Source organism: Bombina bombina, chromosome 12, assembly GCF_027579735.1.
Source record: "Bombina bombina isolate aBomBom1 chromosome 12, aBomBom1.pri, whole genome shotgun sequence".
NCBI classification, from domain to species: domain Eukaryota; kingdom Metazoa; phylum Chordata; class Amphibia; order Anura; family Bombinatoridae; genus Bombina; species Bombina bombina.
The window spans coordinates 90980816-91005752 of record NC_069510.1 but is presented as its reverse complement, the minus strand read 5'-3'; the positions used below and the strand labels follow the sequence as shown (position 1 = coordinate 91005752).

At 41.2% G+C, this 24937-nt stretch overlaps 1 protein-coding gene across 1 annotated transcript in view; it reads right to left on the bottom strand.

The window, feature by feature from the left end:
- Nucleotides 1-24937, bottom strand: part of HCFC1 (host cell factor C1) — a gene marked incomplete in the record, with an annotated part of 480694 nt that overhangs the window by 172560 nt on the left and 283197 nt on the right. The window contains 3 exon segments of the mRNA XM_053696082.1: nucleotides 2738-4514; nucleotides 13173-13390; nucleotides 20414-20552. Of these exon segments, the coding sequence (XP_053552057.1) occupies nucleotides 2738-4514; nucleotides 13173-13390; nucleotides 20414-20552 (2134 nt within the window).

The window sequence follows — 24937 nt, the reverse complement described above, 5'->3', positions numbered from 1 at the left end:
AGCTGGCCATATAGTCCCTCCCAGGCTCCGCCTACCCCAGTCATTCGACCGACGGACAGGAGGAAATATATATAGGAGAAACCATATGGTAACGTGGTGACTGTAGTTAGAGAAAATAATTCATCAGACCTGATTAAAAAACCAGGGCGGGCCGTGGACCGGACACACCGTTGGAGAAAGTAATTTATCAGGTAAGCATAAATTCTGTTTTCTCCAACATAGGTGTGTCCGGTCCACGGCGTCATCCTTACTTGTGGGAACCAATACCAAAGCTTTAGGACACGGATGAAGGCAGGGAGCAAATCAGGTCACCTAAACGGAAGGCACCACGGCTGGCAAAACCTTTCTCCCAAAAATAGCCTCAGAAGAAGCAAAAGTATCAAATTTGTCAAATTTGGCAAAAGAGTGCAGTGAAGACCAAGTCGCTGCCTTACATATCTGGTCAACAGGAGCCTCGTTCTTGAAGGCCCATGTGGAAGCCACAGCCCTAGTGGAGTGAGCTGTGATACTTTCAGGAGGCTGCCGTCCGGCAGTCTCAAAAGCCAATCTGATAATGCTTTTAAGCCAAAAGGAAAGAGAGGTAGAAGTTGCTTTTTTACCTCTCCTTTTACCAGAATAAACAACAAACTAAGAAGATGTTTGTCTGAAATCTTCAGTAACCTCTAAATAGAATTTTAGAGCACGGACTACGTCCAAATTGTGTAACAAACGTTCCTTCTTTGAAACTGGATTCGGACACAAAGAAGGTACAACTATCTCCTGGTTAATATTTTTGTTGGAAACAACCTTCGGAAGAAAACCAGGCTCAGTACGCAAAACCACCTTATCTGCATGGACCAGATAGGGCGGAGAACACTGCAGAGCAGATAACTCAGAAACTCTTCTAGCAGAAGAAATATCTACGGAATGTAAGGGTTCAAACGGAACCCCTTGAAGAACTGAAAGAACTAGATTAAGACTCCAGGGAGGAGTCAAAGGTCCGTAAACAGGCTTGATTCTAACCAGAGCCTGAACAAGCGCTTAAACGTCTGGCACAGCTGCCAGCCTTTTGTGAAGTAAAACAGATAAAGCAGAGATCTGTCCCTTCAGAGAACTTGCAGATAATCCTTTCTCCAAAAAAACTCTTAGCCATCTCCGTGGAGATGTTGCCTGTGCAACGGCAAAGAGAATGACTGGGGTAGGCGGAGCCTGGGAGGGACTATATGGCCAGCTTTGCTGGGCTCTTTGCCATTTCCTGTTGGGGAGGAGAATATCCCACAAGTAAGGATGACGCCGTGGACCGGACACACCTATGTTGGAGAAATAAAAGATACAAAATGTTTTAAGATTTTCTTTTTTTTTTATATATCATTTAATTCCAGTAATTGAAGCCAAGACTATACCAACCTTTGCTGGCTTTAGAATGGAAGCATCTTCCTCTGAGCAGCGCACCGGGCGAGAAGAGTTAAAAATACAAATCTAGTTACGCAAGTTGCACAGTACTAAGCAGGTGCGTAGGGAGATTATAATTTAACTCCTCCTCTGTCAGTTTTCAATGATGTCCAGCCAGGCACTGTAGGGAGGCGCGATGGGGTGACACCATCAGAGAAGATTAACTTCTGCTTGATCAAGGACCACTAGTTGGCGACCGATGATCTACGCAAGTAACAGAATCTGGATCAGAGAAATCCTTCTCCGAACTATCAGAATCCTCCATAGCTTGATTTATTAAATTATGGACAAAAGCAACTGGCACCTTACACTGCACCCCCAATGGCTGGGACACTACCTCCTATGACCCAGACAAGTAGAGAAACAGAGCCTCTCCACCGACACTCAGTCATGATACAGAAATGGAGAATGAAACCGTGACCACGCCCAGTCACGAGGTGCGACATGTAGGCCAAAGAAAATCGTGCCAGTCCACAAGAACTGCGTAGCTCTAAAAAAATGGTATGTTCCGTAATAGTCATGAGCCCCAACATTTCTACACATAAGCAGACAGAATCACATAAGAAAAAGGATTACATTCCCCACTGCTCAATAACCCCCCTCAGGAGATATTAACCCTTGATTCCAAGAGTCCCACTGAGACCCTGCCTTCTATCATTTACATTACATTTCCACAATGAAAGGAAAATTAAACGATCTTACCAGAATCTATGCCGTGGAACAGTAACACCGCCCTTCAAGTTTCACAGATAGTAGCATTGCTTCTGACATGGACTTGAGTGAAGAAAGCAGGCAGTGAAACTCTAACACTGATTGCTTGTGGAGCTGTTAATATGAGTCAGGATGGTTTCGCAGAAAGACTCTCCCTTTCATCCATGCTCTGAGAGGCTGACAGGACTACTTAAAACTCCTGTCCCATCTCTAAGAGTACTACCCTCCATAAGAGACTACTCCGAAATCTTATGACACTTCTCTGCAAACCTCCTGTGACGAAATGCAAAGAATGACTTGGGGATAAGAGAAGTGGGGGAGGTATTTAAGCCTTTAACTGGGATGTCTTTGCCGCCTCCTGGTGGCCAGGTTCTGTATTTCCCAAAATAAATTAATGCAGCTGTGGACTCTCCCCGTTTTAAGAAGAAAAAGAGGAGAGACAGACTGTTTCTCAAATACTGGGTAAACACAAGACAATAAATGTAAACATGAAAGGATATGATCGTTACGTTAGCAAAGGATAAGCAGGAGGGTACACATCCAAATGGGCATTTGATAGCTAGAATGATAAATCCATCTATTACCTCCATCTTACCTTGGTTTACTCCCATGCTGGATGTGACTGTGGTAGCTGTGTGTGTTGTTCCAGTTTCATGTGTCTCACATGGTGGGTTGGAGCAGACTTGCTGTGATAAGGGAGCAGTGGGTTGGTTGGCTCCCATGTTAGATGAAGATGTGGTTGCAGTGTTAGTTGTGTTTGTTTCATGAGTCTCACATGGGGGATTTGTGCATACACGTTGTTCAAGAGTGTTGTGTGTAATATTTGCAGACACTGTAATAGTTCCCTCAGAGCTTGTCTGCTGCTTCTCAACTGATGAGTCACTAGTGATCCTCTGTACATTTTCAGCAGGCTCTGTTACAATGTTCGATGTGGCTGTGGTTTGGGTGTTGGTGGTTCCAGTCTCATGTGTTTCACATGGTGGATTGGAACATACTGGATGTTCAGTTATATTTACTCCCACAGCTGTATTAGTTTCATCGTTTGATGGTTCTGTTTTGCAATCTTCAGATATGCTGCTTGTGGTGAATGTAGAGAGAGTCTGGTGGGTCTCACATGAAGAGTCATTAGGTGACCTCTGTTTGTTCTCTGATGGCCCAGAATGAATGTTAGATTTGGCTGTGGTTGCTGTCTGGGTAGTGCCAGTTGGGAGATTAGAAAAAACTGGTGTCACCTTAACATGTGAAGAGTCAGCAGCTATACTTTCAGCAGCACTAACTGATGAGGAAGCTGTGTTTTCAACCTCAAGGTTAGAAGTGCCAGAACCAAAATCAGAAGAAACAGACATTGTGGTTTTTGTGGAAATTGTCTGATGAGTCTCACATGGGGAATTCTCTGGTATCCTTTGTAAATTCTCTGATGGCCCAGTGCCAATGTTCGATCTTGCTGTGGTTGCTGTATGAGTAGTACCAGTTTCATGTGTCTCAGATGGTGGGTTAGAACATAAACGGAGTCTATGCCCTGAATTGCTGGCTCCCATGTTAGCTGTAATATTTGTGGCAGTGTTATCAGTTTCAGGTATCTCACATGGAAGATCCACACACACCTGTAGGTTTTCAATCTGTCCACTGCTAAAGGTGGATGGCACAGTCATTCTAGTATGTGTAGATGTTGTCTGTAGGGTCTCACACGTTTGGATAGGTGTCCTTAGTGAGTTGTCTTGCTGTTCTTTGTTGAGACTTGATCTTGCAGTTGTAGGTGTTTGTGTTGTGCCAGTTTCATGAGTTTCACATGGTGGATTAGAACAAGTTCTTAAATTTTCAGTCTGTCCACTGCCAATGGCTGACAATGCAGTTGTTGCTGTGTGAGTGGTTCCAGTTTCATGGGTCTCACAAGGAGGGTTGGAGCAAACCCTTGTCACACTCCCTATCTGTCCTATATTGGCTGTAGCTGTTGTCGCCGTTTGTGTAGTTCCAGTCTCATGTGTTTCACATGGAGGATTAGAACACACTCTTACTACACTTCCATTTGCTTGCCCCAAAGCTGTTGCTACAAGTGTTCCAGACTCTTGACCTTCACATACAAATTGTAATGTTCCACCAGGTTGTTGTACAATGCTGCTAAGGTTAACAAGAGTGGTGGTGGCAGTATTTGTTGTTCCTGTCTCATGCGTCTCACAGGGAGGGTTAGAGCATACTAGAGTGACAGTACCAGGAGGTTGGTCACCATGACCAGAGTCTGCAATTGTTACATGGGTTGTTGGCTGGTCAGTGGTTGGTGATGCTAAAATAGACACTGGAAGATCATGAACTGGCTGAGCTTCAACTCCACTAGGTGTGGTAAATAAAGTTACTTGGGTTGGCTGTGAAATTGGCTGTAAAGCAAAAAAAAGATAAGAAATGTTATCATTTTCATATAAACTGTTCACATATGCCGAGTCATAAACCTAAGCCGACACAAAATTATACAAGAATGACACCATCTGATTTTTTTTTTTTAAACTATACATGAAACACACACATACAAACACATTGGTAATGCAGCCTATTATTATTCTAGCATTATATTTTTCATTTTAAGTGGTGTCACAAATTGTGAGTGTTCCCAAGCAATAATTCTAAAGCAAACAAATAAGTGCTTATTTAGCAGACCCACAAGCTTTCAACAAATAAAGTCAGAACTCTATAACTGTCAGATTTGGCTTGTTTTTGTGTAAAGACTATGAAAAAATGTCAGAAAAATCTATGTTCCTTAGGGATATTTGGTTACACAAATATTGGTCTTTTGAAGGTGTGGGTGGAAGCTATGAAACCCTAAAGAAAGTGCCCCAAAGTATAGTGTGTTTTGTGTAGAGAATAATCCAAAACCAAATGGATTAAGAGACTACTGTTCAGAATGGAACAAAGGTAAAAAGAGTGGAAAAAAAACTAAGTATGTAAGTATAGGTGACTTATCTGCTAGTATCTTAACCGTGTGCATTGTGTACCCCTTGATGATTGATATATGTTGAAGCTAATAGATTCCAAAGACAGACCACAATGATTTACAGGATATTAAAGTAGTGTGTTTTCAAGGACTTTAGCTCATTAAATCAACCGTTTGCTCAAACTATTTCTTTTATGAGGATTGCCCAACTGTCAGGAGTAAAAGCTTGCTAAAAGATTTGCCTCCATGGGCCACTGTTGTGAAGTAAGAAGAGACCAATAAAATATCTTTGCACTGGTGGTGCAGGAAACCAACCTAAGGGGGACATGTTAAAAAAACAAAAACATATAGACAAAGGTGTGGAAATAAATTGTTGCTGGTGGAGTGAGACCCACTAGAGTGTAGTCTAAAGTAGATTTAAAAGTTATCATGCTGGAGGGGGGCTAGAGAACTCTTAAAGTGGTATATATCAAATAAGATAGAATGTGCAAATATGCTTAAGTACAGTATATATTATATCAAAAATAAATCATAAGGTTAATATATTCCAAAAATATTTATATTTAATAAAAGTATAACACAGACAATGTCAGCACTGTAAAAGAAAATCATAAAAGTTGAATAAAAAAGTAAATAGAGTGCACTCATGAAATCAAACAAAGGTCCTAAAGAATAGACCCAAGAAACTTTTAAGGAAACAGATGTTCTAATTCCATGGATCACTTTACTTCCAGGTCAAACTCCAGGGGTACCTGCAAACACAAACAAAAGCCCCAAATAGCGTAATAGAGTATAGTTATGACAGCCCTAAATGGTATCAAACCCACCAGATGATAACAATCACTGACGCGCTTCGACCCTTATAGGTCTTTATAAAGGTTCAAGGAGAAAGGGATCCATGGAATAATGTGTTTCCTTCACAGAGTATTTTGGGACTATTCTATGGGACCTTTGATTTAATGGGTGCACTCTAATGACTTGTATTGGACTTTTACAGTGCTGGCATTGTCTGTTTCAGTTATATTAAATATATCTTTTTGGAATATATTAACCTTATGATTTATTTATTTTTGATATAATATATATGGTACTTAAGCATATTAGCACAAATCTTATTTGGTACACTAATGGTAAAGTCATAATGTGGGTGGTGTGTGATTTGAAATATTTTCTGGCTTAGTACCTTCACCTAAGGGTTTGGCCAAACTAGAAATACTAAAGTAGTGTGTGAGATGGATGGAGATATGCAACCAAAAAGAAAGGAGGCATGTACCAAATGGACACAAACAATGTAATTTTGAATCTGGGTCATTTGATAAACTTGAAAGCCCTCAGATCTGTAATAGGAAAAAATTGTCCTTTTTGAAGTACAGTGAAAAGGTTGGACGAAAACTTTTGTCTCCATTTGTAAGAAGTGACAAGATAGATCACCCCTGAAAAGGGATAGTCTTCCACTATGAAAAGGAAAGCTTGAAGTAGAGGAATGTATGGAGGTTTCTGGCAATAAGCTTCACCTTTTTTCCTCCCTCAAACACATCTTTAACATATCCAAAGAAAACTCCTGGACCTTGTAATCATAGACAAAGATGCATTTTCTGGGGAAAAAGAACAGAGGAAAAATGCAGTTCAGGTATCTCTGGACTTAGGGTGTCAGGATTTTGGGGTCATTTGAGTTAGAGGAGGATAAGTGATTTCCAAAAATATCTCTGGTAATATCCAATGTAAGAGGAGGGTTGGCAAAGAAGGGAAAAGAAAATTGAACGCAATAAGAAAGGCTTTAAAGGGACAATATGCTATAAAATTGTTTTTCCCTTAATGCGTTTCCAATTACTTTTTTTTTTACCAGCTGCAGAGTATAAAATGTATGAGATTTGCTTTTTTAAGGCTTATTAGTGTATATGAATTAGCTGATTTTGTGTTTTGAAGTCACAACCTAATAAAAAGGGCTGTAGATCAGATCTCTTTATTTTATCACATTGTGTACATATATATGCTAATTTATCTTATCTGTCCGTAAACCAATCACCAATATTTGGAGAGAACAATGGAAAAACAAAATGTATGCTTACCTGATAAATTTATTTACTTCTTGACACGGTGAGTCCACAGATCATCAATTAGGACTATCACTCCTGGCCAGCAGGAGGAGGCAAAGAGCACCACAGCAAAGCTGTTAAGTATCACTTCCCTTCCCACAACCCTCAGTCATTTGACCGAAGGAAACAGAGAGAAACGAAACACCACAAGGTGCAGAGGTGCCTGAGGTTTGTTATATATAATAAATAAATAAATATATCATGGACTCACCGTGTCAAGAAAGAAAGAAATTTATCAGGTAAGCATAAATCTTGTTTTCTTTCTAAAGACACAGAGTCCACGGATCAAATACTTTTGGGAATCAATACCCAAGCTAGAGGACACAGATGATATGGGAGGGCAAGACAGGTAACCTAAACAGAAGGTACCACCTTTCTCCCAAAGAAAGCCTCAGCCGAGGCAAAAGTATCAAATTTATAGAATTTAGAAAAAGTGTGCAAAGACGACCAAGTCACAGCCTTACAAATCTGTTCTACAGAGGCCTTATTCTTGAAGGCCAAATAAGAAGACACCGCCCTAGTGGAGTGAGCTGTATTTCTCTCAGGAGGCTGCTGTCCAGCAGTCTCATACGCTATACGAATAAAACTTCTCAACCAGAGAGAAAGAGAAGAGGCAGTAGCTTTCTGGCCTTTACGTTTACTAGAAAAGCAAACAAACAATGCAGAAGACTGACGAAAGTCCTTCGTAGCCTGCAGATAAAATTTAAGAGCCCTCACAACATCTAAGTTGTGCAACAAACGTTCTTAATGAGGAGGATTAGGACAGAGAGAGAAGGAACAACAATTTCCTGATTAACTGCCTTATCTGCATGAAATATGAGCAGGAGAATCACACTGCAATGCTGAGAGTTCAGAAACCCTCCAAGCAGAAGAAATAGCATAAGAAACAAAACTTTTCAAGATAATAATTTAATATCTAGGGAATGCATAGGCTCAAACGGAGTCTGCTGAAGAACTTAAAGAACAAGAATAAGGCTCCAAGGGGGAGCAACTGATTTAAATACTGGCCTGATTCTGACCAGAGCCTGACAAAAGGATTGAACATCCAGCACGTCCGCCAGATGCTTGTGCAGCAGAATAGATAAAGCAGAAATCTGACCTTTGAGAGTACTGACAGATAACCCCTTCTCAAGGCTTTACTGGAGAAAAGATAAGATTGTTGGGATCCTCACGTTACTCCAAGAGAATCCTTTAGACTCGCACCAATAAAGATATTTACGCCATATCTGATAGTAAATCTTTCTAGTGACAGGCTTACAAGCCTGAATCATGGTCTCAATGACCGATTCGGAAAACCCACGCTTAGCTATAATCAAGCGCTCAATCTCCAAGCAGTGCGCTTCAGAGAAACGAGATTTGGATGAAGGAAGGGCCCCTGGAGCAGAAGGTCCTACCTCAGTGGAAGTGTCTACGGAGGTAGAGACGACATCTCTACTAGATACGCATACCAGATCCTGAGAGGCCACGTAGGAGCTATTAGATTTACCGAAGCTCTCTCCTGCTTGATCCGAGCTATGACTCACGGAAGGAGAAAAAACAGAGGAAAGAGATATGCCAACTTGAAGTTCCAAGGAACTGCCAGAGAATCAGAAAGGCTTGAAGATCTCTCAATTTCGAAACGTACCTTGGGAGCATGGTGTTCTGATGAGACGCCATCATTCCAATTCTGGTAACCCTCATTTGGTTAACCTGGAGAACACTTCCAGATGGAGTTCCCACTCCTCGGGATGGAAAGTCTGTCTGCTCAGAAAATGTGCTTCCCAATTGTCCACTCCTGAAATGTGGATGGCAGATAGACAGCAATTGAGAGTCTCCGCCCACTGGATGATCCTTGCTACCTCCTTCACGGCTAAGGTGCTCTGAGTTCCTTCTTGGTGGTTGATGTAAGCCGCTGAGGTTATTTTGTCCATCTGGAACCTGATAGACCGGGCTATGGCTAGCTGAGGCCAAGCCATCAAGGCATTGAAGATCGCTCTCAACTCTAGAATGTTTATGGGGAGAGCAGATTCCTCCTGAGACCCAAGTCCCTGCGCCTTCAACGAGTCCCAGACTGCTCACCAACCCAACAGGCTGGCATACGTGGTCACAATTACCCAAGAGGGTCTCCAGAAACACGTCCCCTGGGACAGATGTTCTTGCAACAGCCACCACGGTAGGGAATACCTTGTTGATTGGTCCAGAACTATTCTCGGAAATAGATCTGAATAATCCCTGTTCCACTGAGCGAGCATGCATAGTTGCAGAGGTCACAAATGGAGCCGAACAAATAGAACTGTGTCCATGGAGGCCACCATCAACTTAATTACCTCCATGCATTGTACCACTGATGGTCGCGTCGCCGCTTGTAGGGACTGACTGGCGGACACATTTTTGGCTCTTCTGACCTCTGTCATGAAAAATTTCATATACAGATAGCCTATAGTGGTTCCTAGGAAGGTCACCCTTGTATATGGAATAAGATAACTTTCTCCATATTGATTTTCCAACCGTGGGAACAAAGAAACGCCAACAAAATCTTTGTATGGGATTCTGCTAGTTGAAAGGATTGTGCCTGAACCAGAATGTCGTCCAGATAAGGCGTCACTGCAAGACCCTTTGACCGCATTACTTCCAGTAGAGCTCCCAGGACCCAATTACTTCACCTCCTCCTTGCACTAGAGGCAAAGAAAATGACTGGGGGTTGTGGGAAGGGAAGTGATACTTAACAGCTTTGCTGTGGTGCGCTTAGCCTTCTCCTGCTGGCCAGGAGTGATATTCCCCAACAGTAAGTGATGATCCGTGGACAACATTTTATTACCTTACCTCTTCTATAACCCACTGGGAGTGTAATTTCTTCTACTGGCTGTGTTAACACAGCTTATCTATAGCTTGGCCTTGAGGCCAAAAACTTCCAGGATGGGTGGGGTTACCACAGGCTAAATAAACTATTTCAAATGCCAATATAAGGCCAATGGAAATACTTGTAAACAATTTAATACACTCCAGCAGGTAAAGTGGATCATTGGGAACAAATTAAAGGGGATACAATGTTTAAGGAAACTGTACATTTAACTCGTTTTCTGGAGATGCTGGTATATACCATGCTTCAATTGTGAAATTCTCGTTCAGATTGATATGTGAAAAAAAAAAAAAAAAAAAAAAGGTAATACCCTTGCTGTTCGCAGGACATCTAAAGGGATAAGAACAATAAAGTAGAGTTTAAGATATCCATCCAGTAAAGGAATAGGAAAACAGAAGAGGTCTAAGCAAAGCAGACCTTGAGAAAGCAAAAGGTTTTTAGATTGTAAAAATAAATTTATGCTTACCTGAAATTAATTTTCTTTCCTGGCAGGGAAAGTCCACTAATTCATTAATTACTGCTGGGAATAAAACTCCTGGCCACTACGAAGAGCCAAAGACACAAGATAGAATCCTTCCCACTTCCACTACTTCCCCAGTCATTCTTAGCCGAGGGAATAAGGAAAAGTAGGAGAAACACTAGGGGTATAGAGGTGCCCGAAGAAAGAAAAAATGCCACATTAAAAATAAGAGGGCGGGGGTTCATGGACTCTCCCTGACAGGAAAGAAAATAATTTATCAGTTAAGCATAAATTTTGTTCTCTTTCCAATGGCAGGGAGTCTCCACAAATTCATTCATTACTGTTGGGAACCCAATACCAAAGCTAGAGAGGACACAGAATGAAAAGGGAGGGAAAATAAGGCACCACCGTTTAAAGCACTAGTCCCCCAAAGGAAGCCTCAGCTGAGGCAAAAATCTTAATTTTGAGAAATATGAAAAAGGCAAGAAAAGAGGAAGAGATAGCAGTCTTACAGATTTGTTCCATGGAGAGGCTACATTCTTGAAAGCCCAGAAAGAAGACACAGCACTGTTAGAATGAGTTATAATCCTCTCAGGAGGATGACGGTAAGCTTTCCTTTTGGCTGAGTATCAATTGTTTGGGCTTATGAGGAAGAGTAGTTGCAGTAGCCTACTGGCCCTTGTGTTTACCAGCATACAAAAACAAACAAGGAAGAAAATAGTCTAAAAACGCATGCCTCATTCTAACCAGAGCCTAAACAAAAGACTGCAGCTCAGAAAAATGAGTTAACTTCTTGTGCAGTAACACAGAAAGGGCAGATATCTGACCCTTGAGAGAGCTGGTTGACAAACCTTGTTCCGGACCATCCTGGAGAAATAACAGAATCTGAGGAACCCTCCCCTTGTGCCAAGGGAAACCTCGTTCCTCACACCAAGCCAGATAGGAACGCCACCCCTTGTGGTAAGGACGACAATTAACCAGTTTACAAGCCTGAATTAGGGTAACAGACGCTATCAGAAATTATTTTTACTGGACAGCACTAAAATGTCCAATCTCCACGTAGACCGCCTCAGAGAATCTAGATTTTTGTAAAAGAACGGACCTTGAAGTAGGTGGTCTGCTCGATGAGGCTACCTTCACGTAGGGAAGGTAGACATCTTCACTAGGTCCGTGAACCAGGCCATGCGGGGCCGAAGCTTGTAGACTCAGAGGCCCGCACATGATTGATACAGGCAATCACCAGAGAATGGAGAGTAAAGGGAGGAAAAAGATAGAAAAGCTTGAAACTTCTATGGAACCGCCAGCTCGTCCACCAACACTGCCTGAGGATATCTCAATCGACCTGCTCTTGTGCTGCTAGCTGCACACAGCACAATAAACTTCTGCTTTCACACTGTTACTTAAGTGGCCTGCCAGGAGACTAGCAACAGTCTGCTGTGCAAACTGACTACTAGAGTGTTAACACTTGTCTTCCTTGATTGATAATCTGTGCTGACCACTTATGAACTAACATTTTATCATCAGTATAGCAAGTAGGAAAAGCGCCGGGTCAGTCAAGAGGTCCACATTAATAGCGTGACGTAGTGCACGAAAAACGGCGCTAGTCAGTACCCAACTCTGCGCTTCAATTCATACGAGAAAGCAATATGGAGGGGAAGTCTTTTAATATAGGTTACTGCCTAAATCAGTGGCAGAGCTTGACACCCTAGTGATCTTGACACCGCTGTGATCGCGGTAAAGCCAAGACTCCTACAAGTCCCTTATTTGCCCTTAATAAAGTTTTAGAGCCCTCCAAATGCCTAAAATATTCCCAGGTGCGATGATGATATCCAGAACGAATCTCACATCGCAACCCCACAGAAGTTGCTACAGAGGCCCCAAACTGCTCTTAAATATTTAGCATCCTAGACTTCGGATACAAAAATTGTCCCCAGACCTTCTAAGGAGGAATACAGGTGCCAACCGGTCACCTATCCTAGTGTCCCATGAGATTCAAGGTCCTAAGATACATAAAGGCACTTACCCTCCAGGGTCCTTGCTGTGGAGCAGTCAAAGCACTTCCAGGTCTGAGGGCTTCATTTACTTCTGACATTGACCTTGAGGTAGAAAGCAAAGCAGTGTAAGTTAACACTGGATGCCAGGTGGGGGTGTTAGCACAAATTGCTGGACAGAGGACAGAGAAGATCCCTGCGACATCCAGCAGCTAACAGCTACCAAAACTTTTACTAAGAGAATTATATGGACACAGCATAAACCCAAGTCCTATCTTGTAGGGAAACTACCCATTAAAAGGACAAATCCAATTTTATTCAGAGCACTTTTTGCAAACCTCCAAGTTTGCTAGGCAAAGAATGACTGGGGGAGTAGGAGAAGTGGGAGAAATACTTATAGCTTTGGCTGGGGTGTCTTTGCCTCCTCCTGGTGGCCAGGTGTTGTATTCCCAACAGTAATTAATTAGTGGACTCTCCCTGCCATTGGAGAGAAATTTGTTTGAAGTTTCTGCCTTTCTCCAAGAGTCTGCTTAATATCAATAATAGTAAGAAATCTTATGTGCTGTCACAGCAAATGTTAGAATTAAAAACAACTTTAAACATTTTTTTTTCAAATGCAAAGCTATTTTTTAGTATTCCTAAGTAACAATATAGTACAAAACAACTATGTTAATATTGATAATAGCAAGAAATCCTTCATGTGCTCCAAAATAACAATTACCTGCATGGTGATGTTTTGTGTAGACAAGCCAGACGCTGCAGTAAGGGAAGTCTGAGGTGCAGACATTGTGATGGTTCCAGGATTAATTACTTGACTGGACAGAGTGGCAATAGTACCCAGAGTGTTAATTGGAGTTGCAAGAGAAGCAGTGTTGTGAACTCCACCACCAGCCAGGCTTGTTGAAACAGTGCCTGTAACTGTGCCGAGAGTTGTGACTCCTGTTTAAAGAAAATAAAATGTGTGTGTATATATTATAAATTATCTCTCTATATCTATAATAATGTAGCAATAAGCTCGCACTCACAGGTCTTTTTAGAACATATGCACATTACAGTAACATTTTACATCAGGCATCAAAACAAATTCTACACGGTTAGAGTATCCTTTTAAAGGAAAGCCCTAAATAAAATAAACACGGCTGTAGTAACATACGTTAGGACAATAAATGTTTTATCACTACCCCATATATTAAACTGCAAACTGAAAAGCTAATTTTTCCATATTATGGCCGATAGTGCTAAACACCTTTTCCATGACACTGGAAACAACTGGACTCTCCTATACTTACTAAATGGCATTCACAAATAATACTGGAGTGATACCACTACATATGCTCAAAGCGTAAGGACATATACAAGATGATAGTTGATCTCTGGCAACAAATAACCTGTGGCCCTAGATAGCTTATTATTGTTTGATATACAAGTGCCATTTCTTTTCTAAGAAATGGAGAGTCCACAACGTCATCAATTACTAGTAGGTATAAGACTCCTGGCCAACAGGAGGCAAAGAGCAGCACAGCAAAGCTGTCAAGTATCACTCCCCCACACAAAATCCCCAGTCATTCTCTTTGCCTTTGTCAATGGAGGAGGTGAAGTTTTGGTGTCTGAAGAAAATTGGATTTCTTTCGCTACAAGCAAGATTGTTGCGGTCTAGCCGTAGTCCACGTTAATCTCTTCAGTAGGGTTGTGGTGGCTTTAAAGCAGTTAGGAACTTGTGAGGTGGGTCTTGCTGCGTTTTCCTAACATATTTGCGGCCTAACATATTTGCTGCCCTGTTCTTTTTTTCCCACAGGTCTTTATAAGGAGTATGCGTCCTTTCACACCTTGTGAGCTGTCTCCCTGCCGGACAGCTAGATTGCAGGTAAGTGCATTTTATCTTCTAGGTAGGAGGCTGGCACTTCATAAAAATATTGCTGCAATAATTTTTGGGACTCAATCCTTTATAAGGATTTCAGACACTGACGTAAGAGACATGAGGTGTTAATTATTTTCATTGTATGGGAAGGATTAATTTACGTTACTATTTTATTTTTGAACAATTTTGGCTCATTATGTGTAAAAGTGGTTTTATACATTTTAATGGCACTCAGTTTGGGGGAAATTTATTTCCTAGAGATAGTTTTTCACTTAGATTGTAAACGCTTTTAGCAGCGTTAGGCTGGGCTTCCGGTTGTGAAGGTCACGGTCAGCTAGGAACGCACACTTGTGTGTGTGGCGCAGTTTCCTACAGCTGGTCATAAGACTCTCACCTGTGCTTCCGCTCTTTGCATAGGAACTGAGTGGCGGTCCGTGTCAGGAGCCGTTTTCAGAGACCGTTTCAATCTACGTGCTGGCATCTCGTAGCGTTTTTTTCTCTGGAGGTCAGGTAGGAGCACCTCAGTTAATCTGAGGTGTAGAGGTGGCTTTTCCAGAGGGTTAATTTAGTAAACCTGCAGTTTATTTTTTGGAGGAAATTGTGTTTTGAATAAAACTATTCTTAAAGTGATAGTAACACTTTTTATTTTTGTTTCATCAAACTGTTGGTTTGTGGCCATTTCTGACATGTAGCCGGAGTCTGCACTTATGAATATGTCTTTATTGTGCTTAGAGGCCCAAGTTGTTACCCCTATGCAATTTTGTTACTTATGTGTTGAGAGGACCTTTTTGTTGAGCCTAATGTCTTAGGATGATGCTGTTCAGGCAATGCCACAGCCTTCTCCTCTAACGTCCCAAGCCACAATGGTGTCAAATGCAATGCCCTGTGGTTCCTCTCAGCCTCCTGGAAGCGTATATTTGCCAGCAGAATTTGCTGCTCAGGGATCTTCTGCTGTGTCAGTGGCATTATCTGCTTTTCCTATGCTAAAGGGAAAATGCAAGAGGAAAACTAAGGTTTCTGTTCCATCTGCTGCTACTCAGTTTGCCCTTCCTCATAAGTCTGAGGAGTATACGTCAGTAGCCTCTGAGGGTGAGATCTCAGATTCGGACAGTATAATTCCCTCATCTGATGCTGAAGTAGTATCCTTCAGATTTAAGCTTGAACACCTTTGTGTATTGTTTAAGGAGGTTTTGGCTACTTTGGACAACTTCAATACACCTGTCGTTGTCAACCCTAAGATATCTAGTAAATGTAATAAATACTAATTTTTCCTGTTCCAGACCGCGCAACAGATTTTTGCACAGGAATGGGAGAAGCCAGGGATACCTTTTCCCCCGTCTCCTGCTTTTAATAAGAGGTTTCCTGTTGCGGACTCCATTAAAAGGATTCATGGCGCACAGTGCCTAAAGTAGAAGGGGCCATTTCTACTCTGGATAAGAGAACTACTATTCCTATAGAGGAAGCTGCTCTTTTAATGATCCAATGGACAAAAAGCTGAAGGCTTATTTGAAGAAGATGTATGTTCATCAAGGTCTTCAATGGCAACCTGCAGTTTGTATTGCCACTGTGTCAAGTGAGGCATCCTATTGGTACGATGCCTTGTCTGATTCTCTTCAGGGTGGAAACCCTTGGAGGAGATCAAAGGCATGATTAAGGCTCTCAAGCTAGCCAATTCCTTTATTTCTGATGCTATCATGCAGGTTATTAAACTGGGAGCCAAGATATCTGGCTTTGCTGTTCTAACCCGCCGGGCGTTGTGGCTGAAATCTTGGTCAGCTGATGCTTCCTTACAAGGGTAAGACTTTGTTTGGACCTGGTCTGGCAGAAATAATTTCTGATATGACGGGTGGAAAAGGGTCTTTTCTATCACAAGACAAGAAGAATAGACCGTAGAATAGAGTAATAATCGTTCCTTTTGTAACTTCAATGGAAAGTCTTCCTCTTCCTAACAGGAACAGTCCAAGTCTTCTTGGAAACCCAATCAGTCTTGGAACAAGGGGAAGCAATCAAAGCAACCCACAGCTGAGTCTAAATCAGCATGAAGGGTTTGCCCCCGATCCGGGATTGGATCAAGTGGGGGCAGACTCTCTGTTTTGTCAGGTTTGGATATACGGGATGTCCCAGATCCTTGGGCTGTGGACATAGTATCTCAGGGTTACAAAATAGATTTAAAAACTTTTCCTCCCAAGGGCAGGTTCCATCTCTCAAGATTATCTGCCGATCAGATAAATAGAGAGGCATTCTTGAAATGTGTTCGGGATCTCTCCTCCCTGGGAGTGATAGTGCCAGTTCCTGCAAAGGAACAGGGCCTAGGATTATATTCAAATCTGTTTGTGGTTCAAAAAAAAAAGAAAAAAAAAAAAAAAAAAAAAGGATTTTTTCAATCTATTCTAGACTTGAAGTGTCAAGTTTCTCAGAGAACCATCCTTCAAAATGGAAGCCATTCGTTCCATTCTTCCTTTGGTCCAAGAGGGTCAGTTCATGACTACCATAGACCTGAAGGATGCGTATCTTCATGTTCCCATCCACAGGGATCATCACAAAATTCCTGAGATCAGATTTTCTTGACCAACACTTTCAGTTTGTGGCTCTTCCGTTTGGCCTTGCCACAGCTCACAGAATTTTTCAAAGGTTCTGGGGGGCTCTCTTTGCAGTAATCAAGTCTCAGGAAATTGCAGTGGCGTCCTGCCTGGACGACATTTTGGTTCAGGCGCCATCTTTTCAACAAGCAAACTCTCATACAGAGATTGTCTTTTCTAAAATCCCATGGATGGAAAGTGAATCTGGAAAAAGTTCCCTTGATCCAGCTACAAGGGTAGTTTTCTTAGGCACCATAATAGATTTCCTATCTATGAAAATATTTCTGACAGATCAGAAAATCCAAAATTCTCTCCTCTTGCCTCTCTCTGCAGTAGACTATTCGGCCATCAGTGGCTCAATGTATGGAGGTAATTGGTCTGATGGTCAGTTCCATGGACATTCTCTTTGCTCGTTTCCATCTGAGAGCTCTGCAGTTATGCATGCTCAGGCAATGGAACAGAGACTATTCAGATCTGTCACAGAGGATAGATCTAGATCAGTTGACAAGAGACCCTCTCCCGTGGTGGCTTTCTCAGGATCATCTGTATCAAGGCACATGCTTCCGTAGCCGTAGACCTTCCTGGGTGATTGTGACCACGGATGCCAGCCTGCTGGACTGGGGAGCAGTCTGGGACTCGTTAAAAGCGCAGGGACTATGGACTCGGGAGGAGCCTGCTCTCCCCATAAACATCTTAAGAGTGCTTGACAATGCTCTGATGGCTTGGCCTCAGTTGTCCTTAGCCCGGTTTATCAGGTTCCAGTCGGACAACATCACATCAGTTGCTTACATCAACCTCCAGGGAGGAACTCTGAGTTCCTTAGCCATGAAGGAGGTGGCTTGGATTATACAGTGGGTGGAAGCTCACAATGGGGGGGTCTCCATCCGGAGGTGTTCTCCAGGTTAACCCTCAAATGGGGGGTGCCCGAGTTGGATCTGATGGTGTTTCGGCACAACGCCGAACTTCCATGGTACGGTTCAAGGTCAATAAATCAGGAGGTCGTCCTGATGGATACTCTGGCGGTTCTTTGGGATTTCAGTCTGGCATATCTGTTTCCTCCGTTTGCTCTCCTCCCATGAGTCATTGCTCGTATCAAACAGGAGAGAGCATCGGTAATTCTAAAAGCTCCTGCATGGCCTCAAAGGATCAGGTATGTAGACTTAGTAAAGATGTCATCTCTTCCACCTTGTAGGTTGCCTCTGAGGAAGGACCTTCTAATTTAGGGTCTATTATTACATTCAAATCTCGTTTCTCTGAAGCCGACTACTTGGAGGTTGAATGCTTAGTTCTGTCTAAGCCTGGCTTTTCTGTGCCGATCATTAAGACCATGATTCAGGCTCGCAAGCCTGTTACTAGAAAAAAAATTACCATAAGGTATGGCATAAATACCTTTATTGGTGTGAATCACAGGGCAACTCTTCGAGTAGGGTCAGGATTCCTAGGATTTTGTCCTTTCTCCAGGAAGGTCTGGAGAAGGGTGTGTCAGTCAGTACTCTGAAGGGTCAGATTTCTGCATTGTCTATTTTGTAACACAATAGTCTGGCGGATGTGCAATCTTTTTGTCAGGCTTGGTCAGAATCAGGACTGTGTTTAAGTCAGTTTCTCCTCCTTGGAGTCTTAACCTTGTTCTTAAAAGTTTTGCAGCAGGCTCCGTTTGAGCCTATGCATTCCATAGATATTAAGTTGTTAACTTGGAAGGTTTTTTTTGTGATTGCTATCTCTTGTGCTCGGAGAGTCTCGGAACTCTCGGCTTTGCAGTGCGATTCGCCTTACCTTACCTTTCATGCTGATAAGGCAGTTCTTCGTACTAAGTTGGGTTTTCTTCCTAAAGTGGTTTCAGATAGAAATATTAATCAGGAAATTGTTGTTCCTTCTCCATGTCCTAATCCTTTTGATAAGGAACGTTATGGGTGTTGTGCGTGCTCTAAAATTCTACCTACAGGCGGACTGAGGATTTTCACCAGTCCTGGTCAGAAAGCTACTGCTACTTCTCTTTCTATCTGATTAGAATTTGTTTTGCTTATGTGTCTGCTGGTCAGCAGCCTCCCGAGAGAATTATAGCTCATTCCACTAGGGCTGTCTCCTCTTCTTGGGCTTTCAAAAATGAAGCTTCTGTGGAACAGATTTGCAAGGCTGCAACTTGGTCCTCTCTGCATACTTTTTCCAAATGTTACAAATTTTGACTCGGCTGAGGCTTCTTTTGGGAGAAAGGTTCTTCAAGCGGTGGTGCCCGTCTTTTCCCTCCCTAGTCATCTGTGTCCTCTAGCTTGGGTATTGGTTCACACTAGTAATTGATGACATTGTGGACTCAATATCTTAGGAAAGAAAATAAAATTTATGCTAATCTGATAAATTTCTCTTTCCGGATATGGAGAGCCCACAACCCCACCCTTAATTTAAGACTTTTTTTTTTTTTTACTAAACCTCAAGGCACCTCTACACCTTTGTGTTATTCCTGGTTTCATTTCTCTTTGGTCGAATGACTGGGGATTATGGGTAGGGGAGTGACACTTAACAGCTTTACTGTGGTGCTATTTGCCTCCTCCTGCTGGCCAGGAGTGATATTCCCACTAGTAATTGACATTCTGGACTCTCCATATCCGGAAATAAATTTATCAGGTAAGCATAAATTTAGTTTTTAAACCAGACAACTGTTTAGCCTATTTTTAAACTCAGGGGTGAAGTAAGAGGTAGTCCCCTGGGTGACAAACACAGGACAATACTCTTATATGAAGCAGAAGGATGCGTCGGATTGGCATGCGCAAATTAAGGTATAGAGCTCTGACAGAGTTGATTGACCATATACACCGGAATAGACTTGAAAACACAATGTTCAGAGAGGGTTATCAGTAGATGACAGATTCACATTGCTCAATAGTGTGTAATATAGCAAAGTATGAAGAAGACAGAACTACATGGATAAAATAATTGGGTAGAGATCACTCTTCACTGAGCCAATTAACCCCTCAACACCTAATGTAATATTAATGAGTATACACTAGAGTCCAAAGCTATAGACTGTACCCCCAGTGAACCCACTGGAAGCTCCTGCGTGGGTAAGCAACCCCTCTCAGGACCAAGGACTTGGTAGAAGGAACTGAAAAGCTGCAGGCTAAACCGCTCACCAGCTGCTATCCTTCTCTGTAGCAGTTCTGCAGTGAAAAAGCGCTGAGGGGGCGGGGCTTCCACCAGGTGTAATGCCAATACTTCAAAAAAAATCCATAAGCAAGTGGTTGGAAAACCTCTATTCACAACCTTCTGTTGGAGTCCAAGAACAAAAACAGAGGAGAAATGGGAGGGATTTTAAGCTTGTGTGGGTTTTTTTTATGGAGCCCTATGGTCCATCAACATTTTACTAAAGAAATTTATGAGTGCTGTTATCTCTTGTAAATGTTGCAAATTGTTACGAGGGGGGTTGTTTGATATTCTACAAGCTCAGGACCTACAAACCATTAGAAAGGCTAAACTATACAAGATGTTTATGACCTACGATTTAACAATTTCATGAATTTGTGAAAAACTTACCTGTGGTCCCTTTCACCACAAGAGTCGTGACTGTAGGTTTAACTGATGATACAGTGACAGGTGTGACAAGCCTAACACCTCCCATAGGCACAGTTCGAAGAAAAGTGCCAGGCTGACCAGGTGCTCCCTTTAACACAACCTTCAAAAAAGTGGACAACATTAAATATGGATATAGAGACAAGTCTTTAAAAGCTATAAGAAAACTAAAGATGTTAAACTAGAAAGAAAGTTACATTTTTTTATTTTGAACATAACATTTGGTTAAAATGCATCAAATTTGCCTGTATCACCGGCAATTTACCACAGATAAACGTCAAATTTTAAATTTTTGAAGGGAAACTATGCATGCTAACCATTTCATTACTTCAGTGGGACTTAAAGAGCCACTAAACCCCAAATTTTTCTTTCATGATTCAGTTAGAGAATACAATTTTAAACAACATTCCAATTCACTTCCATTATCTAATTTGCTGCAATCTTTAGATATCCTTTGTTAAAGAAATAGCAATGCACATTGGTGAGCCAATCACATGAGGCATCTATGTGCAGCCACCAATCAGAAGCTACTAAGCCTATCTAGATATGCTTTTTAGGAAAGAATATCAAGAGAATGAAGCAAATTAGATAATAGAAGTAAATTAGAAAGTTGTTTAAAATGTTATTCTCTCTCTGAATCATGAAAGAAAAATAATTGGGTTTAATGTCCCTTTAAGTTAGACAGAGGTTGATTTAAAGGGACATAAAACCCAAATTTATTCTTTCATGATTCAGATAGAAATAAATTGGAAAGTTGTTACAAAAGTGTTCTGTTATCAAATGTTCTTCGTTTTCTTTTTATCCTTTGTTGAAACGCTGGGATGTAAGCTCATGAGTGCACGTGTCTACAACGCTACATGGCAGCAGTTTTGCAACAATGTTGTACATTAGCAGGAGCACTAGATGGCAGCACTATTTCCTATCATGTAGTGCTTCAGGCATGTGCACGCTACCTACCTAGGTATCTTTTCAACAAAGAATAACATGAAAACAAAGCAAATGTGATAATAGAAGTAAATTGAAAACTTTTTTTTAAATTTTATTCTCTTTCTGAATAATGAAATAAATTTTTGGGGTTTAAATGTCCCTTTAAGGGTTTTAACAGACAAACTAAAAAAATTAGTTTAAAGCACAGAAGACATAAGCATGTATAAAAAGGGGGCGGTGATGCAAGCAGTGAAGCATTGTTCTTCCCGTATAGAAGACTCTAGTAAGACATTACACGTACAAAATGTAAGTCATTTGTATGATAAATAGCAGTTATATGTTAAACTATCTCTTTGTATTAACAAAATGTTAAAGGGGCAACTTTCACGATTCAGATAGACCATATCATTTTAGTCAATTTACTTTCATTAACAAAATGTTTACAAAACTGGGGAATGGTTAATAAAGGGATTATCTATCTTTTTAAACAATAAAAATTCTGATGTAGACTGCCCCTTTAAGCAAATGCATCATAATTTTTATGTAGACAAAGGGAAAAAAACACTGGCAGGTCCTTTATGGTATTTGCAGGGAATCTATTAAATAAAAATAATAATTTGAAAAAACACTGTTTAGCAACAATCAAACCCCTCCCCACAAAACTAGCAAGATTGAAAGTTTAGCTAGGTAATCTATGGAGCAGCAATACACTGAGAGCTAGCTGATTGGTGACTGCCCATATATGCCTCTTGCTATTGGCTCACCTGGTGTGTACAGCTAGCTCCAAAGTGCAATATTGATCCTTCAACAAAAGGATACCAAAAGAATGAAGCTAGTTTAACAAGAATCCATTGGAAAGTTAAACGAGTATATATGTAAAACAGAACAAACTGAGCGCACAAAAGATAAAGGTGCCCTCAAAAATATGAGGTATGTAGCTGTAATGGTAAAAGTCACTCTGTCCGTTCCAAGCTGTGCAGCCAGGTCATCACACTGGGTCCTTCCATTTTCCAGAATGCTTATCTCAATCACAAACGTGAGGTCCCTTATGGCTATAAAGTTACTATGGCTAATAAGGTTAGTAAATCTTAAAAGTTGGATTTCATCGTGTGAATCAACTGCACAGCAGAACTGTAAAAATGCCGGCTTCAGTCTGACTGTTCTGTGAATACACTCACGCCTCCTCGATACAAACAATGGGCGTGGCCTAACTCATTTCGCAAGCTCCTCTCCGCTTTGTCAGAGGCTATGCCCATACCTTCTTTCAACTTCCCCTTTAACGTCATGAGGATTACCACATTCCACCACACATTGGTTGATGGTAAGTGGGTGTGTGCCAAAAGGGAGTGGCTACGATCCAAGCATCAATCCTGGTGTCAGTTATTTTCCTCTTCAAGTAAATGTTATTGTAGTTGATAATGTCACACTCACTGGTTGATGGTGAATTGATGTATGTAAAAAGGGGGAGTAGCTAAGCCCTGTGCAACAATTTAAAAGTGTCAGCTATTTAGCACATAGTTGTAGCTTACAATAAATAAATAAAAACGATACATATAACATGTATATACATAAAAGATAACACATGATGTTAATCATTCAATGTACATATTAGCTCTAAAGCAATAAGAAAATCCCATTAATCAAATCGGACCCAACATGTAACACATTGCCCAATATACCCCACATACATATAAATAAATATAGCTTATTTTATATCTGGCTAAACAGCTAATATTCTTACGCCTGCATACCCTCCAAATCGCATTTCAAACGTGTTAGCAGTGCCAGATCAAAGTACAAATACATATAAATATATAAAGCCGAGAAAGAAAAATAGCAGCATTATAGAAAAAAAACACTAAAAACACATCTCATGAAGGTATTTTATATAGCAAAACACGTCTATATAAAATATTAGTGATCCTACCTATATTAGAATAGTGGAGGATACATCTATTATGTGGGACTACAACTAAAATACCGATTGGATAAATACTATCTAGCAAGAAAATGTTGATGATCTCTACAGTGTAATACTAAAAAAAAAAAATCCCTTAATACCATACTATTTAAAAAAACATAATTTATGCTTACCTGATAAATTCCTTTCTTCTGTAGTGTGATCAGTCCACGGGTCATCATTACTTCTGGGATATTAACTGCTCCCCTACAGGAAGTGCAAGAGGATTCACCCAGCAGAGCTGCATATAGCTCCTCCCCTCTACGTCACTCCCAGTCATTCGACCAAGGACCAACGAGAAAGGAAAAGCCAAGGGTGAAGTGGTGACTGGAGTATAAATTAAAAAATATTTACCTGCCTTAAAAACAGGGCGGGCCGTGGACTGATCACACTACAGAAGAAAGGAATTTATCAGGTAAGCATAAATTATGTTTTCTTCTGTTAAGTGTGATCAGTCCACGGGTCATCATTACTTCTGGGATACCAATACCAAAGCAAAAGTACACGGATGACGGGAGGGATAGGCAGACTCTTTATACAGAAGGAACCACTGCCTGAAGAACCTTTCTCCCAAAAATAGCCTCCGATGAAGCAAAGGTGTCAAATTTGTAAAATTTGGAAAAAGTATGAAGCGAAGACCAAGTTGCAGCCTTGCAAATCTGTTCAACAGAGGCCTCATTCTTGAAGGCCCAAGTGGAAGCCACAGCTCTAGTAGAATGAGCTGTAATTCTTTCAGGGGGCTGCTGTCCAGCAGTCTCATAAGCTAAACGAATTATGCTACGAAGCCAAAAAGAAAGAGAGGTAGCGGAAGCTTTTTGACCTCTCCTCTGCCCAGAGTAAATGACAAACAGAGAAGACGTTTGTCGGAATTCCTTAGTTGCCTGCAAGTAAAATTTTAGAGCCCGGACTACATCCAGGTTGTGCAGTAGACGTTCCTTCTTTGAAGAAGGATTTGGGCATAAAGAAGGAACAACAATCTCTTGATTGATATTCCTGTTAGTAACTACCTTAGGTAAGAACCCAGGTTTAGTACGCAGGACTACCTTATCCAAATGAAAAATCAAATAAGGAGAATCACAATGTAAGGCTGATAATTCAGAGACTCTTCGAGCCGAGGAAATAGCCATTAAAAATAGAACTTTCCAAGATAACAACTTTATATCAATGGAATGAAGGGGTTCAAACGGAACGCCCTGTAAAACATTAAGAACAAGGTTTAAACTCCATGGTGGAGCAACAGTTTTAAACACAGGCTTAATCCTGGCCAAAGCCTGACAAAAAGCCTGGACGTCAGGAACTTCTGACAGACGTTTGTGTAACAGAATGGACAGAGCTGAGATCTGTCCCTTTAATGAACTAGCAGATAAACCCTTTTCTAAACCTTCTTGTAGAAAAGACAATATCCTAGGAATCCTAACCTTACTCCAAGAGTAACCTTTGGATTCACACCAATGTAGGAATTTACGCCATATCTTATGGTAAATCTTTCTGGTAACAGGTTTCCTAGTCTGTATTAAGGTACTAATAACTGACTCAGAAAACCCACGTCTTGATAAAATTAAGCGTTCAATTTCCAAGCAGTCAGCTTCAGAGAAGTTAGA